The sequence below is a fragment of the Furipterus horrens genome, unplaced genomic scaffold (assembly GCF_987537825.1).
Source record: "Furipterus horrens unplaced genomic scaffold, mFurHor1.1.pri manual_scaffold_8, whole genome shotgun sequence".
Lineage (NCBI taxonomy): Eukaryota > Metazoa > Chordata > Mammalia > Chiroptera > Furipteridae > Furipterus > Furipterus horrens.
In genome coordinates, this window is record NW_028327178.1 from 71,532,511 (window position 1) to 71,545,929 (window position 13,419).

Here is a 13,419-nt window from a genome sequence, read left to right on the forward strand (position 1 = left end):
CCTGAAACAGAAAAAAGACATTAGGAAAAAAAAAAAAAATTTAAATAAAGTGTGTCCTGTGGTTAACAGTATTGTGTCAATATTAATTTCAATGTTTTGATCAGTGTACTATGATTATGAAGGACAGTAAAATTTGAGAAAGCTGGGTAAAGAGTGTATGTGAATTATGACTCCTTTTTCAACTTTTCTGTAAGTCTCAAATTATTTCAATATAAAGTTTAAACTTTCATGTGGATTTTTTATTTGTGATTTCTTTCATGTTATCAATAATTCTAGAAACGTCAGTTACCACCTTTGAAATCTAGTAATACTGCATCAGACATGTTCCTGCTTCTCTATTAATCCAAAGAATCAGTAACAAAAAAGAAAGGTTATGTTCCCTGCAAAAATTTTGAACAGGTCATATAGCTTTAAGTTTATATAATGCTTCCCCACACCTATTGCATCATTCTTCTTCACAGCATCTTAGCAAGGGAGGTAAGGAAGAATAGGAATATCCCTTCAGTTCTCCTTCCTCTTCCTGCCCACTTCCCTATGTCTGGAAGGCTATTAAGTGGATATGTTAATTGAAGCCTTTAGTAGTGTTGAGCCTCTATGAGAACCACACAGGTTATAAGGACTATCACCAGATTTCCTTTCTCTGTTTTAATTTAAAATTTTTTGTGAAAGCTTTCAGAGTTTACAGCAAATTCAGATCAGACATTGCTTTAGAAAAATGAGGTTTTACCAAGAACCTTGGGTAACACATCTGCTTACACCTGGGATAAAACCACTTGGGTTAACTATTCCGAATGGATGAAGAGGCCAATCCAGAGCCAAGGGGAGTTGTGCCATTGCTCTGCTGCCACACAGTGGTCTGTAGGTGCCAAAGCACCTTACCAGAGAACAGGAGCCCAGAGGATGAACTGGGTTCTCTGCTAAGGCCATTTATTTTCTCTGGAATCCAAAGTTGTGAGGAGGCAAGGGAGAAGCGCTCTGCCTGCCTGCCACAGCACTAAAGGAGGTGGGGTGTAAATGAATACTAGGTTACTGTAATGAAGTGTTTTGTCCACCACCATTTCAGAAGTGCTCCAGGGACTAAATTCAAGCCAAAAGATGTTACAGGCTTCCAGGGAACAGATCCCCACTCCAGACTTACCTGCTTTGGGTCTGAAGTAGCAGCACTAGGAGCTGGGGATTCCAGTTCTATGGTCACAGGCCCATCGTTCTGAATGTGGACTTGCATGTAGGCACCAAACTTACCATCTGAAAGAGCAATTCAAATAGTTACAGAAGATGGAGGCCCCAGATTACACCATCTGAAAAGCACACCTATATCAGTGTAAGAGAAACCTGGGGAGTACAAATGGTGTACCCCACCAGTAGTGAGATATACAAAATTAAACACAGGTGCCCCACTACAGACTTGGCAAGAATGAAAAGATCTGGTAACATAAAAAGGAAGGAAAATGTGAGTCAATAGGACTGTAAAATGGCAGGACAGTAAACTGGTGTAACCACTTACGAGGGCTTTTTGATGCTGTACCCAGTACAGTTCAAGTTGAACAAACCCTACAATCTTGGGAACTCTATTTTGTGGAATCTTCTCTAGAAACTTATACAAAAGGAAACATTCAAAGGCTCACTCTGGCAGTGTTTACAAAAGAAAAAAGCTGACACAATCTGACTGTCACCTCAGTGGGGCAATGAATGTATAAACACTACCTTAATCCTCAGTGGAATACTGTAAGGCAGCTCTCAACATGGCAAATCTCAAACATAATGCAATCTTTAAAAAATAACTTGTAAGAAGGATATATCATTATATCATTTATATTTTTTAATAAATTTTATTTGTTGTTTTTCTATTACAGTTGTACCACTTTGTCCCTCATTGGTGCCTACCCATCCAGCCCAACATTTCTCCCAGAGTCAATCCCCACCCCATTTTCCATGTCCATGGGTTATTTATACTAGTTCCTTTACTAAACCCTTCCCCTACTTACCGCCCTTGTCTCCTTCCCCCATGAGAACTATTACTCTGTTCCTTGTTCAGTTTTGTTAATTTGTTTCTGTTGTTCATTGGTCTCTTGTATCAGATAATATCATATGGTATTTTTCTTTCGTTGCCTGCCTTATTTCGCTAAGCATAATTCTCTCTAGTTCCATTCATGTTGTTGCCAATGGCAGGAGTTTCTTCTTTCTTTCTGCTGCATAGTATTCCATTGTGTAAATGTATTGCTGTTTTTTAATCCACTCATCTACAGATGGACACTTAGGCTGTTTCCAACACTTGGCTATTGTAAATAGCGCTCTAATGAACATAGGGGTGCATAGGTTCTTCTGAATTGGTGTTTCAGGATTCTTCGGATACAATCCTAGCAATGGAATCGCTGGTTCAAAAGGCAGTTCCATTTTTAGTTTTTTGAGGTAATTCCATACTGTTTTACATAGTGGCTACACCAGTCTGCATTCCCATCAACAGTGCACCAGGGTTCTCTTTTCTCCACATCCTCACCAGCGCATGTTGCTTGTTGATTTGTTGATGATGGCCATTCTGACTGGTGTAAAGTGGTGTCTCATTGTGGTTTTTATTTGCATCTCTCTCTGATGGCTAGTGATGTTGAGCATTTTTTCATGTGTCTATGGACCCTCTGTATGTCCTCTTCAGAGAAGTTTGTTCAGGACCTTTGCCCATTTTTAAATTGGGTTGTCTGTTTTCTTGATGTTAAGTCTTATAAGCTCTTTATATATTTTGGAGATCAGTCCCTTGTCTGAGATATCATTGGCAAATATGTTTTCCCTTATGGTTGGTTTCCTTTTCAGCTTGCTGATGTTTTCTTTTGCTGAGCAGAGACTCTTTAGTTTGATGTAGTCCCAATTGTTTATTTTTCCCTTTGTTTCCCTTGCCTTAGGAGATGTACAAATGAAAATATTGTTATGTGAGATATCTGAAATTTTCCTGCCTATGTTTTCCTCTGGGACTTTTATGGTGCCATGGCTTACATTTAAGTCTTTGATTCATCTTGAGTTTATTCTGGTGTGTGGTGTAAGTTGGTGGTCTAGTTTCATTTTTTTGCATGTCCCTGTTCAGTTCCCGCAACACCATTTGTTAAAGAGGCTCTTCTCACTTCATTTTATGTTCCTTCCCCCTTTGCTGTATATTAGTTGACCATATAAACTGGAGTTTATTTCTGGGCTCTCTATTCTGATCCATTGATCTATATGTCTGTTCTTATGCCAATACCAGGCTGTTTTGATTGCAGTGGCTTTGTAATATAGCTTCATGTCAGGTATTGTAATTCCTCCTATTGCGTTCTTTCTCAAGATTGCTGTGGCGATTCGGGGTCTTTTTTGGTTTCACTTAAATTATTGAAGTATTTGTCTAGGTCTGAGAAATATGTCACTGGTATTTTAACAGGGATTGCGTTGAATCTATAAATTGCTTTCGGTAGTATGAACATTTTAATGATGTTGATTCTTCCAATCCATGAACATGGTATATGGTTCCATTTATTTGCATCTTCCTTAATTTCTTTATCCACTGTTATGTGGTTTTCCAAGTACAGTCTTTTACCCCTTTGGTTAAATTTATTCCTAGGTACTTTATTTTTCTTGTTGCTATAGTAAATGGGCTTTTTTTCATAGTTTATATCTCTGATATTTTATTGTTGGTGTACAGAAATGCCTTTGATTTCTGAATACTGACTTTGTACACTGCTATTTTGCCAAATTTACTTATTAGGTCAAGTACTATTTCTAATGGAGTCTATACAGCTTTCTATGCACACTATCAGGTTGTCTACAAATAATGACAGTTTTACTTCTTCTTTTCCAATTTGGATGCCCTTTATTTCTTTTTCTTGTCTGATTGCTGTGGCTAGAACTTCCAGTACTATGTTCAATAGGAGTGGAGAAAGTGGACATCCTTGTCTTGTTCCTGATAGCAGAAGGGATGCTTTCAATTTTTGTCCATTGAGTATGACGTTGGCTTCAGGTTTCTCGTATATGCCCCTTATTATGTAGAAGTATGCTCACTCTAATCCCATTTTGCTGAGTGTATTTATCATAAATGGATGTTGTACTTTATCAAATGCTTTTTCAGCATCTATTGATGTGATCGTGTGATTTTTGTCTTCCATTTTCTTTATGTGATGTATTATGTTTATTGATTTGCAAACATTAAAACATCCTTGCATCCCTGGAATGAATTCCATTTGATCGTGGTGTATGATCTTTTTAACGTGTTCCTGACACCTATTTGCCAATATTTTATTTAGAATTTTGGCATCTATGTTCATCAGCGATATTGGCCTGTAGTTCTCTTTCTTTGTTGTCTTGACCTGGTTTTGGAATTATGGTAATACTGACTTCATAGAAAGAGTTTTTGAGTCTTCCCTCTTCCTGAATTTTTTGGAATAGTATGAGAAGGGTAGGCATTAGTTCTTCCCTAAATATTTTCTAAAATTTACCTCTGAAGGCATCCGGTCCAGGGCTTGTGTGTGCCATAAGTTTCTTTTATTACTGCTTCAATTTCAATCTTTGTTATGGGTCTGTTCAGGCTTTCTGCTTCTTGATTCAGTTTTGGAACATTATATGTTTCCTGAAATTTGTCCACTTCATCTAGGTTGTCAAGCTTCTTGCCATACAGTTGTTGTAGTAATTTCTTACAATCCTTTGTATTTCTGTTATATCAGTTGGGATTTCTCCTCTTTCGCTTCTGATTTTGTTTCTTTGGGTCCTTTCTCTTTTTTTTTTTTTTTTTTTTTTATGAGTCTGGCTAAAGGCTTGTTGATTTCGTTTATCTTTTCCAAGAACCAGCTCCTACTTTTGTTGATCTTTTGAATTGTTTGTTTAGTCTCTATGTCATTTAATTCAGCCCTGATCTTGATGATTTCCTTCCTTCTACTCACCCTGGGCTTTGTTTGTTGTTGTTCTTCTACTTCTTATAGCTGTAGGGTTCAATTTTTAATTTCAGCTGCCTCTCCCCTTCTTAGGAAGGCCTCTATTGATATGAATTTTCCTCTCAGGACAGCTTTTGCTGTGTCTCATAGGTTTTGGGCAGTTGTGTGCTCATAATCATTTGTTTCCAGAAACTTCTTGATATCTTCCTTGATGTCATTATTAACACATTCATTATTTAATACCATGTTATTCATTCTCCATGAGTTTGAATGTCTGAGTTTTTTCCTTGAGGTTGATTTCTAGTTTCAAGGCATTGGGATCTGAAAAGATGCTTCATATAATTTCAATATTCTTGCATTTGTTGAGGCTTGTTTTGGGTCCTACCATGTGGTCTATCTTTGAAAATGTTTTATGTGCACTTGAAAAGAATGTATATTTTGCTTCATCAGGGTAAAAAGTTCTATATATATATCAACTAGGTCCATTTGATCTCGACTGTTGTTGAATGCTTTAATATCCTTGGTCTTCCTTTGCTTCGAAGATCTGTCCTATGTTGACAATGGGGTGTGTTGCTATTGATATCCTTCTTGCAGTCTTCCAAGATGTTCCTATATATTTTGGTGCACCTATGTAGGGTGCACATATGTTTACCAGGGTTATATCTTCTTAATGGGTTGTTCCTTTAAATATTATGAAATGTCCTTCTTTGTCTCTTTTCATGGACTTTGCTGTGAAATATGTTTTTTCTGATACAAGTATTCCTACTCCAGCTTTTTATTCATGTCCATTTGCTTTGAATACTTTTTTCTATCCCTTCACTGTCCATATGTATAAATCTTTTGTTCTGAGGTGTATCTCTTGTAGACAGCATATATGTTGGCTATGTTTTCATATCCATCCCACTACCCTATGTTTTTCATTGGAGCATTTAATCCATTTACATTTAAGGTTATTGACAGGTATTTATTCATCTCCCTTTGTTCCTGTGTTCCTCTCCCTCTCTCTTTTTCTTCTTTTTCTTACAGCATTCCCTTTAGTATTTCTTGCAATGCTGGTTTGGTGGAGATGTATTCTTTTAGTCTTCCTTTGTCTGGGAAAATTCTTATTTCACCTTTCATTTTGAATGAGAGCCTTGCTGAGTAGAGTAGTCTTGGTTGTAGGCCTTTGTTTTCATTTTTTGAAATATTTTTTGCAATTCCCTTCTACCTTGTAGTGTTTCTGTTGAGAAATCAGTTGATAGCCTTATCGGAACTCCCTTGTATGTTATTTGCTGTTTTTCTCTGCTGCTTTTATGATTCTCTCTTTGCCTTTGAATGTTGCCATTTTAATTATGATGTGCCTTGGAGTAGGCCATTTTGGGTTAGTCTTCATTGGGACCCTCTGTGCTCCCTGAATTTGCATGACGTTTTCTCTCATCAAGTTAGGAAAATTTTCTGTCATTACTTTTTTAATCAAGTTTTCTATCACTTGCTCCTTTTCTTCTCCTTCTTGTATCCCTATGATTCTCATATTGTTTTCTCTCATGTTGTCCTGCAGTTCTCTTAAACCCTCTTCATTCTTTTGTAGTCGTTTTTCATTTTGTTGCATTGTTTGGGCCATACTTCTCTGTCTCCTCATTCTGACAGGCTCGTGTGTTTGTTTGCCTCTGCATCCCAGGTAGAGCTGTTGCTCCTGTTACGTTAAAAGGGGTGGAGCCTTCAGGGTTCGTCAGTACAAGACAACCTATTTCACCACGTTGTAATGCTGTATGTGGGGGAGGGGTCTGAGAGGGAACAATGAATGCCACCTGCTCAGCACTCGCCCCTTTTCCAGGCACTTTTCCCACTTCTGCACGGGACTGGCGCCTCCCTAGCTGTTGCCCCGTCCTTTGTTCCCAGAGCAGGTGGATCCGTGGGCATTCTAGTACCTTGAGGGCCCTTTAAACAAGCGGACTCTGCTGATACTGGCAGTTTCTGCCTCTACCCGAAAACCCACTGGTCTGAAGAGTCAAAAGCAATGAGGCTTGATTTTCCCTGGTACTGGGACCATGAGCTGCAAGGTCCGATGAGGATCTGGGAACGTTCCCCAGGTGTCCCTGCTGACTTTTAAAATGTGCGACTGTCCTTTTGGCCGGCCTGCCACTGCTGCCGCTGCTGCCACCACTGTTGCCGCTGCTGCCGCCACCGCCACTCTGTGCCCTCTCCACCCAGTTGCGCCCCTCCTACCTGTCTGGATGAGAATTTCTTCTTTATATCTTTGTTTGCAGGACTTCCATGCAGTTTGATTTTTCTAGAACTTCTGGTTGTTTCTAGTTTTGAGGTAGCTGTATTCCTTCTTAGTTGTGGAGGGAGACGTAGCATGTCTGTCTATGCCTCCATCTTGGCCTGAAGTGTCCTTATAATTTAAAAAAATTTTAAATATAAAGTAAAAGAAAGCTCAGGATGTTCCCCCAAAATAATCTCATACACTGCTCTATAACTGGTCCACAGGCCTACATGGTATAAGGTAGAAAGGGTGTCCTGTTCCTTCACAATAGGGTCAAAAGGCTGGTCAACCTACAGACAGCACTTCAGGGCAGAGAACTGAGGAGACTCTTCACTCTTCATAGAACTGCTCAGAGCTGGGGCTACTTATCTTCCCCTGCCTCACAGTCCCTTCTCACCGTACTGAGGCAGAACAATCATCCTGTTCCCAAGAAGTACACTGTCAAACTGGCCACAGGCTGCCCTAAAAAGAGCATCTCTGGCCTGGCTGCTGTGGCTCAGTGGACTGTCGGCCTGCAAGCCAAATGTCGCTGGTTCAATTCCCAGTCAGGGCACATGACTAGGTTGCATGTCAGGTCTCCAGTTGGGGGCTTGAGTGAGAGGCAACCACACAGTGATGTTTCTCTCCCTCTCTTTCTCCTTTCCCCTCTCTCTAAAAATAAGTAAATAAAAAAACAAATAAATAAATAAATTTCTTTTTTTTAAAAAAAGCACACCTGTGTGTCCTGTTCCCAATTCCCTGTTTTAACACTCAGACTCACTCAGTTGTATCTGATCACTCCCCAAGGCTGACCTACATTTAAAAAGAAAGCCAAGAATATGCTTTGAGAGATGATGTCATAGAATAATCAGAATGTCAACTCCATCCATCCAAGATCTTTTTTTTTCTTTTTTTTTATCTTTTTTTTAAAAATGTGTTTCATTGATTATAATATTACATTTGTCCCAATTTCCCTTCCCTCTGCTCCCCTCCACCTGGTGGCCCCCCTCCCTCCAGCTGCATCCAAGAACATCTTTTAAGCGCCGGGCCTAAACACTGCTGATAACACACATGGACACTTACAGAAGGCAACATAGTGTTTTCAACAAACAAGGAGAATTACTTGCATACCACCTCTGATAAATCCAAATTAAAAAAAAAAAGTTGGTATGGGCCCACCCAAGCTGCTTTTCCATATAAATGGCTGGTCTTGATTCATGCTTCACAACTTCCTATATCTTCTCAATCAAGCCACAGCCATCCTCAGTGAGTCCCCAGTCCTCCAAACCTCTTGGTAAGTGGCCCCAGACCTGGAACTAGCAGCAACCAGCCTAGATTCACAGCTTGGCTTTGCCTGGGCATCTCCAAGCCCAACAAAGTAGCAGTCATCTCAGATTGCTTTATAGCTCAGGTAGTTTACCCCCAAGAAAAATACAGATGGGGGATGACCTTGGCCTGCACTACCCAGAGAACCCCAGAGTCTGAACACCCAGTGAGAGCTACAGACCACATAGGAGCACCACCACCCTGCCCCCACGTACCTGATCCTCCATGCAGTGTGGAGGTTGATGGTCAGTGGTCACAGCCAGTCGTTGCAGCTGACTGGTCTGGGTAAATCCCTCCCATTGACCTGCCAACAGCTATTAAGGCTCAACTACAAGAGGAAAGCAACTCAGCCCACACAAAGGACGCACATTGAGTACCCAGCTTAGGTGATAGGGGATACTGTGACACAGGACCCTATAACACACCTACCACATTGGCCACGCTACCAAGACCAGGAGCCATAGCAGCTCTACCTAATACATGGAAATTAACACAGAGAGGCTGCCAAAATGAGGAGACAAAGAAACATGGCTCAAATAAAAGAACAGATTGAAACCACAGGAAAAAACTAAACAAAATGGAGATACGCAATCTATCAGATGCAGAGTTCAAAACACTGGTTATGACTTCCGGACAAGATGGAGGCTTAGACGGACACGCTAGGTCTCCCTCTACAACTAGAGAGGAATACAACTACTTCAAAACAAAGGATAACTAGAAATTCCAGAAAATAAAACTACACGGAAGCCCAACATATGAAGTTATAAACCAGCGGTGCCATTTGGGCAGGTAAGAGTTAAAGAGGGCAGTGCTGTTTGCAGTCGCACCTGAGACAGCGGTGGGGCGGCGAAAAATCCCGGCAGCAGTCAAGCCCCTGGCAGTGCGCGACCCCAGCACTGGGGAGAGCAGCCACCGCATCGCCTTGAACAGTGAGGCCCAGGGGGGCGGGAGGACGGATCCCGGTCTCCTAGCTGAATAACTGTGTGAATCCATCTTGGACCCCCGCCCCCAAAGAAAGCACCACAGGGCTGCGAAATAGGTCGCAGACAGGCACCGGTCGCTGATTTGTGACGCGTACGCAGGCACTGCCCCCTATAGCCAGCCCAAGAAAACAAAATGCATCTGTCAAAATGAGGCAGACAACTATAGAAATCCCGGTGACACAACTCACCAGGCAACAGATAGAGAACCTGACAGATGAACAGATAAGAAACCTGTCAGAGGCTCAGTTCTGGGCCATTGTTATCAGGTGGCTTACAGAATTCACAAAAGAGCAGGAAAAAGATAAGAAAGAAGCGAAAAACATTCATAACGAAAGGAACAAAACCACATACGAGACAGATGGTGAGGAAAAAAAATCCAGAGTTCATTTCAACAAACTGGAATATGGAGAAGGAACAAGCAGTCAACCAATGCAGCGAGAGGAAATGGGAAGCAACAATCAGAGGATCAGAAACCTCTGGGACAGCTATAAAAGGCCCAACATAAGAATCATTGGTTTGCCAGAGAGTGAGGAAGATGAACTAGAACTTGAAAAATTGAGTGAAAATATAATAAAGGAGAACTTCCCAGACTTGGGGAAGGGAATAGACTTGCAGGTCCAGGAAGCAAGGAGAGTTCCCAAGAGACTGGACCCAGGGAGAACCACTCCAAGACACATTATAATCAAAATGTCAAAAATTAAAGATAAAGAGAGAATCTTAAAAGCAGCAAGAGAGAAGAAAAGAATTATGTACAAAGGGGTCCCAATTAGACTATCAGCTGACTTCTCAAGGGAGACCCTACAGGCAAGAAGGGACTGGCAAGAAATATTCAAAGTAATGAAAACCCAAAACCTACAACCACGAATACTCTATCCAGCGAAACTGTCATTCAGAATAGAAGGACAGAGAAAGTGTTTCCAGGACAAAATAAAACTGAAAGAGTTCATTAGATCCAAACCACTGTTATATGAGATGTTAAAGGGACTGGTTTAAAAAACAGAAGCTAGGGAGATGAAACAAAGGCAAACTAAACAGGCAACGAGAGTGGAAAAGGAACTGTGGGTACGGGAAGCATATTGGGGGGAGGTCAACAGGGAGGGGGAGTGGGGAGAGGGAGGGAGATGATATAGGAATTGGGGATCATGGTAGGAGGGAATGGAATAGACGGAGAGAGGTTGGGAGGAACTGTATGCACAACTAATGGACATAATCTAAAAGGGGGGGACAACTGGAGGGAGGGGGGCCACCGGGTGGAGGGGAGCAGAGGGAAGGGAAATTGGCACAAATGTAATATTTTAATCAATAAAACACATTAAATCTATAATCAGAAAAACTAAAAAAAAAAAAAAAAACACTGGTTATAAGGATGCTCAAGGAACTTAGTGTGGACCCCAACAGCATAAAAAAGATCCAGTCAGAAACAAAAAATATACGAATTAAAATAAAGAACTTACAGGAAATACCAGTAGAGTGGATGAAGCTGAGACTCAAATCAACAATTTGGAACATAAAGAGCAAAAAACAACCAATCAGAACAATAAGAAAAAAGAACCCGACTTCCAGCCAAGATGGAGGCTTAGACTGACACACTCGGTCTCCCTCTACAACTAAGTAGAATACAACTACCTCAAAACAAAAGATAACTAGAAATTCCAGAAAATAAAACTACATGGAAGCCCAATATATGAAGTTATAAACCAGCGGTGCTCATCTGAAGGGGTAGGAGGGGTGAGATCAGAATTGGGACAGAAGGGTCGGGCTGAGCTGTCCGTGGTAACAGCGGGAATAGCGGCGGGACTGCGAGAAATGCCAGGGAAGCAATCCCAGCTGCAGTCGAGACCCGGCAGCTTGCGATTCCAACACTCGGGAAGGCAGACCTCCCATTGCCTTGGATGGTAAGGCTGTGGGGAAGGAGCCTCCCACTCTCTCAACAGAGAGTAATGGCAGGAATCCATCTTGGACCCCTGCCCCCACACAAAGCGCCGCAGAGTGGCGAAAAAGGTCACCAATCGCTGCCGGTCACCGATCGCCACCGGTCACCAGACAGTGATGATTGCACAGGGCTCTGCCCCCTATAGCCTGCCCAGGAAGAAGCTAAACACAAATCTGTTAGAATGAAGCAACAACGATTGAAATCCTGGTGACGCAGCTTGCCAGGCAGCAGATGAGAGACCTGACAGAGGAACAAATAAAAAAGCCTTTCAGAGGCTCAGTTCAGAGCTATAGTTATAAGGTGGCTTACAGAATTAACAAAAGATTTGGAACAAGACAGGGAAGGAATGAAAGCTACTCATACTCAAACGAACAAAAACACATATGAGACAAGTGGTGAGGAAGTAAAATCCAAAGATCAGATCAACAAACCAGAACACAGGGAAGGAACAAACAGACAACCAGTGCAGAAAGACAAAACAAAAAGTAAGGAAAGTGAGGAGAAGATCAGAAATCTCTGGGACAGCTATAAGTGATCAAGCATTTGGATAATAGGATTGCCAGAGGGCAAAGAAGAACTAGAAATTGAAAAATTATGTGAAAAAATAATGAAGCAGAACTTCCCTAACTTGGGGAAGGAAATAGACTTACAGGTCCAGGAAGCACAGAGTTCCAAAAACACTGGACCCAGGGAGAACCACAGCAAGACATTATAATCAAAATGTTAAAAATTAAGGATAAAGAGAGAATCTTAAAAGCTGCAAGGGAGAAGAAAAGAATCATGTGCAAAGGGGTCCCAATTAGACTATCAGCATATTTCTCAAAAGAGACCCTGCAGGCAAGAAGGGACTGGCAAGAAATATTCAAAGTAATGAAAATTCAAAACCTACAACCACGAATACTCTATCCAGCAAAACTGCCATTCAGAATATAAAGGCAGAGAAAGTGCTTCCAGGACAAAGTAAAACTGAAGGAGCTCATTAGATTCAAACCACTATTATATGAGATGTTAAAGGGGCTGGTTTAGAAGAAGGAGGATCAAAACTATGAATATTAAAATGAAAATTGCATCACAACAACCAACAACAGAAGCTAGGGAATTGAAACAAAGGCAAACTAAGTAGGCAACAAGAGTGGAAAAAGAACTATAGGCATGGGGAGCATTTTGGGAAGAGGTCAGCAGGGAGGGGGAAGGGGGAAAGAGAGGGAGATGGTACAGGAATTAAGAAGCATAGTAGAAGGGAATGGAGTAGACAGGAAGAGGTTGAGAAGAACTATATGCACAACCAATGGACATAGACTAAAAGGGGAGGACAACTGAAGGGAGGGGGGCAACTGGGTGGAAGGGAGCAGAGGGAAAAGAAATTGGGAAAACTGTAACAGCATAATCAATAAAACACATTTTAAAAACAAATAAATAAATAAAAGGTGGCACATTTCAACCAAGGGGTAAGGGGGAAGAGGAAAAGCAGGTAAAGAAGGGGAAGGGTTGAGCCAAGAAACCAGTATAAATGATCCATGGAAATTGACAACGGTGGGGATTGAACGTGGGAGAGGGTGGGTGGGGTAGGGGGAAGCAATGGGGGCAAAAATGGGACAATTGTAATTAAAAAACAATTAAAAATCTTAATTTTTTAAAAAAGATAAAAATCCAAAAAAACAGGGATAGTGTAAGCAGCTTCTGAGACAACTTCAAGCATTCCGACATTATCATCATAGGGGTGCCAGAAGGAGAGAAAAAGAGCAAAAAATCAGAAACCTATTTAAAAACGAATGAAAGAAAACTTCCCTAATTTGGTGAAGGAAATAGACATGCAAATCCATGAAGCACAGTGAGTTCCAAAAAAGATGGATGCAAAGAGGCCCACTCCAAGACACATTATAATTAAAATACCAAAGGTTAAAGATAAAGAGAGAATCTTAAAAGCAGCAAGACAATAGCAGTTACCTTCAGGCGAGTTCCAATAAGACTGTCAGCTAATTTCACAAAAGAAAATTTGCAGGCTAGAAGGCATTGGCAAAAAAAAATATTCGAAGTCATGAAAAGCAGGGACCTACGGCCAAGATTGCT

General features: G+C 41.0%; 1 protein-coding gene across 1 annotated transcript in view; it reads right to left on the bottom strand.

The window, feature by feature from the left end:
• Positions 1 to 1,021: 1,021 nt before the first annotated feature.
• DTD1 (D-aminoacyl-tRNA deacylase 1) overlaps positions 1,022 to 13,419 on the bottom strand; it is a 66,707-nt gene continuing 54,309 nt past the window's right edge. Inside the window, exon 4 of the mRNA XM_090285021.1 lies at positions 1,022 to 1,245. Coding sequence (XP_090141147.1) covers positions 1,022 to 1,245 — 224 coding nt within the window. The remainder of the gene's footprint in view (positions 1,246 to 13,419) is intronic.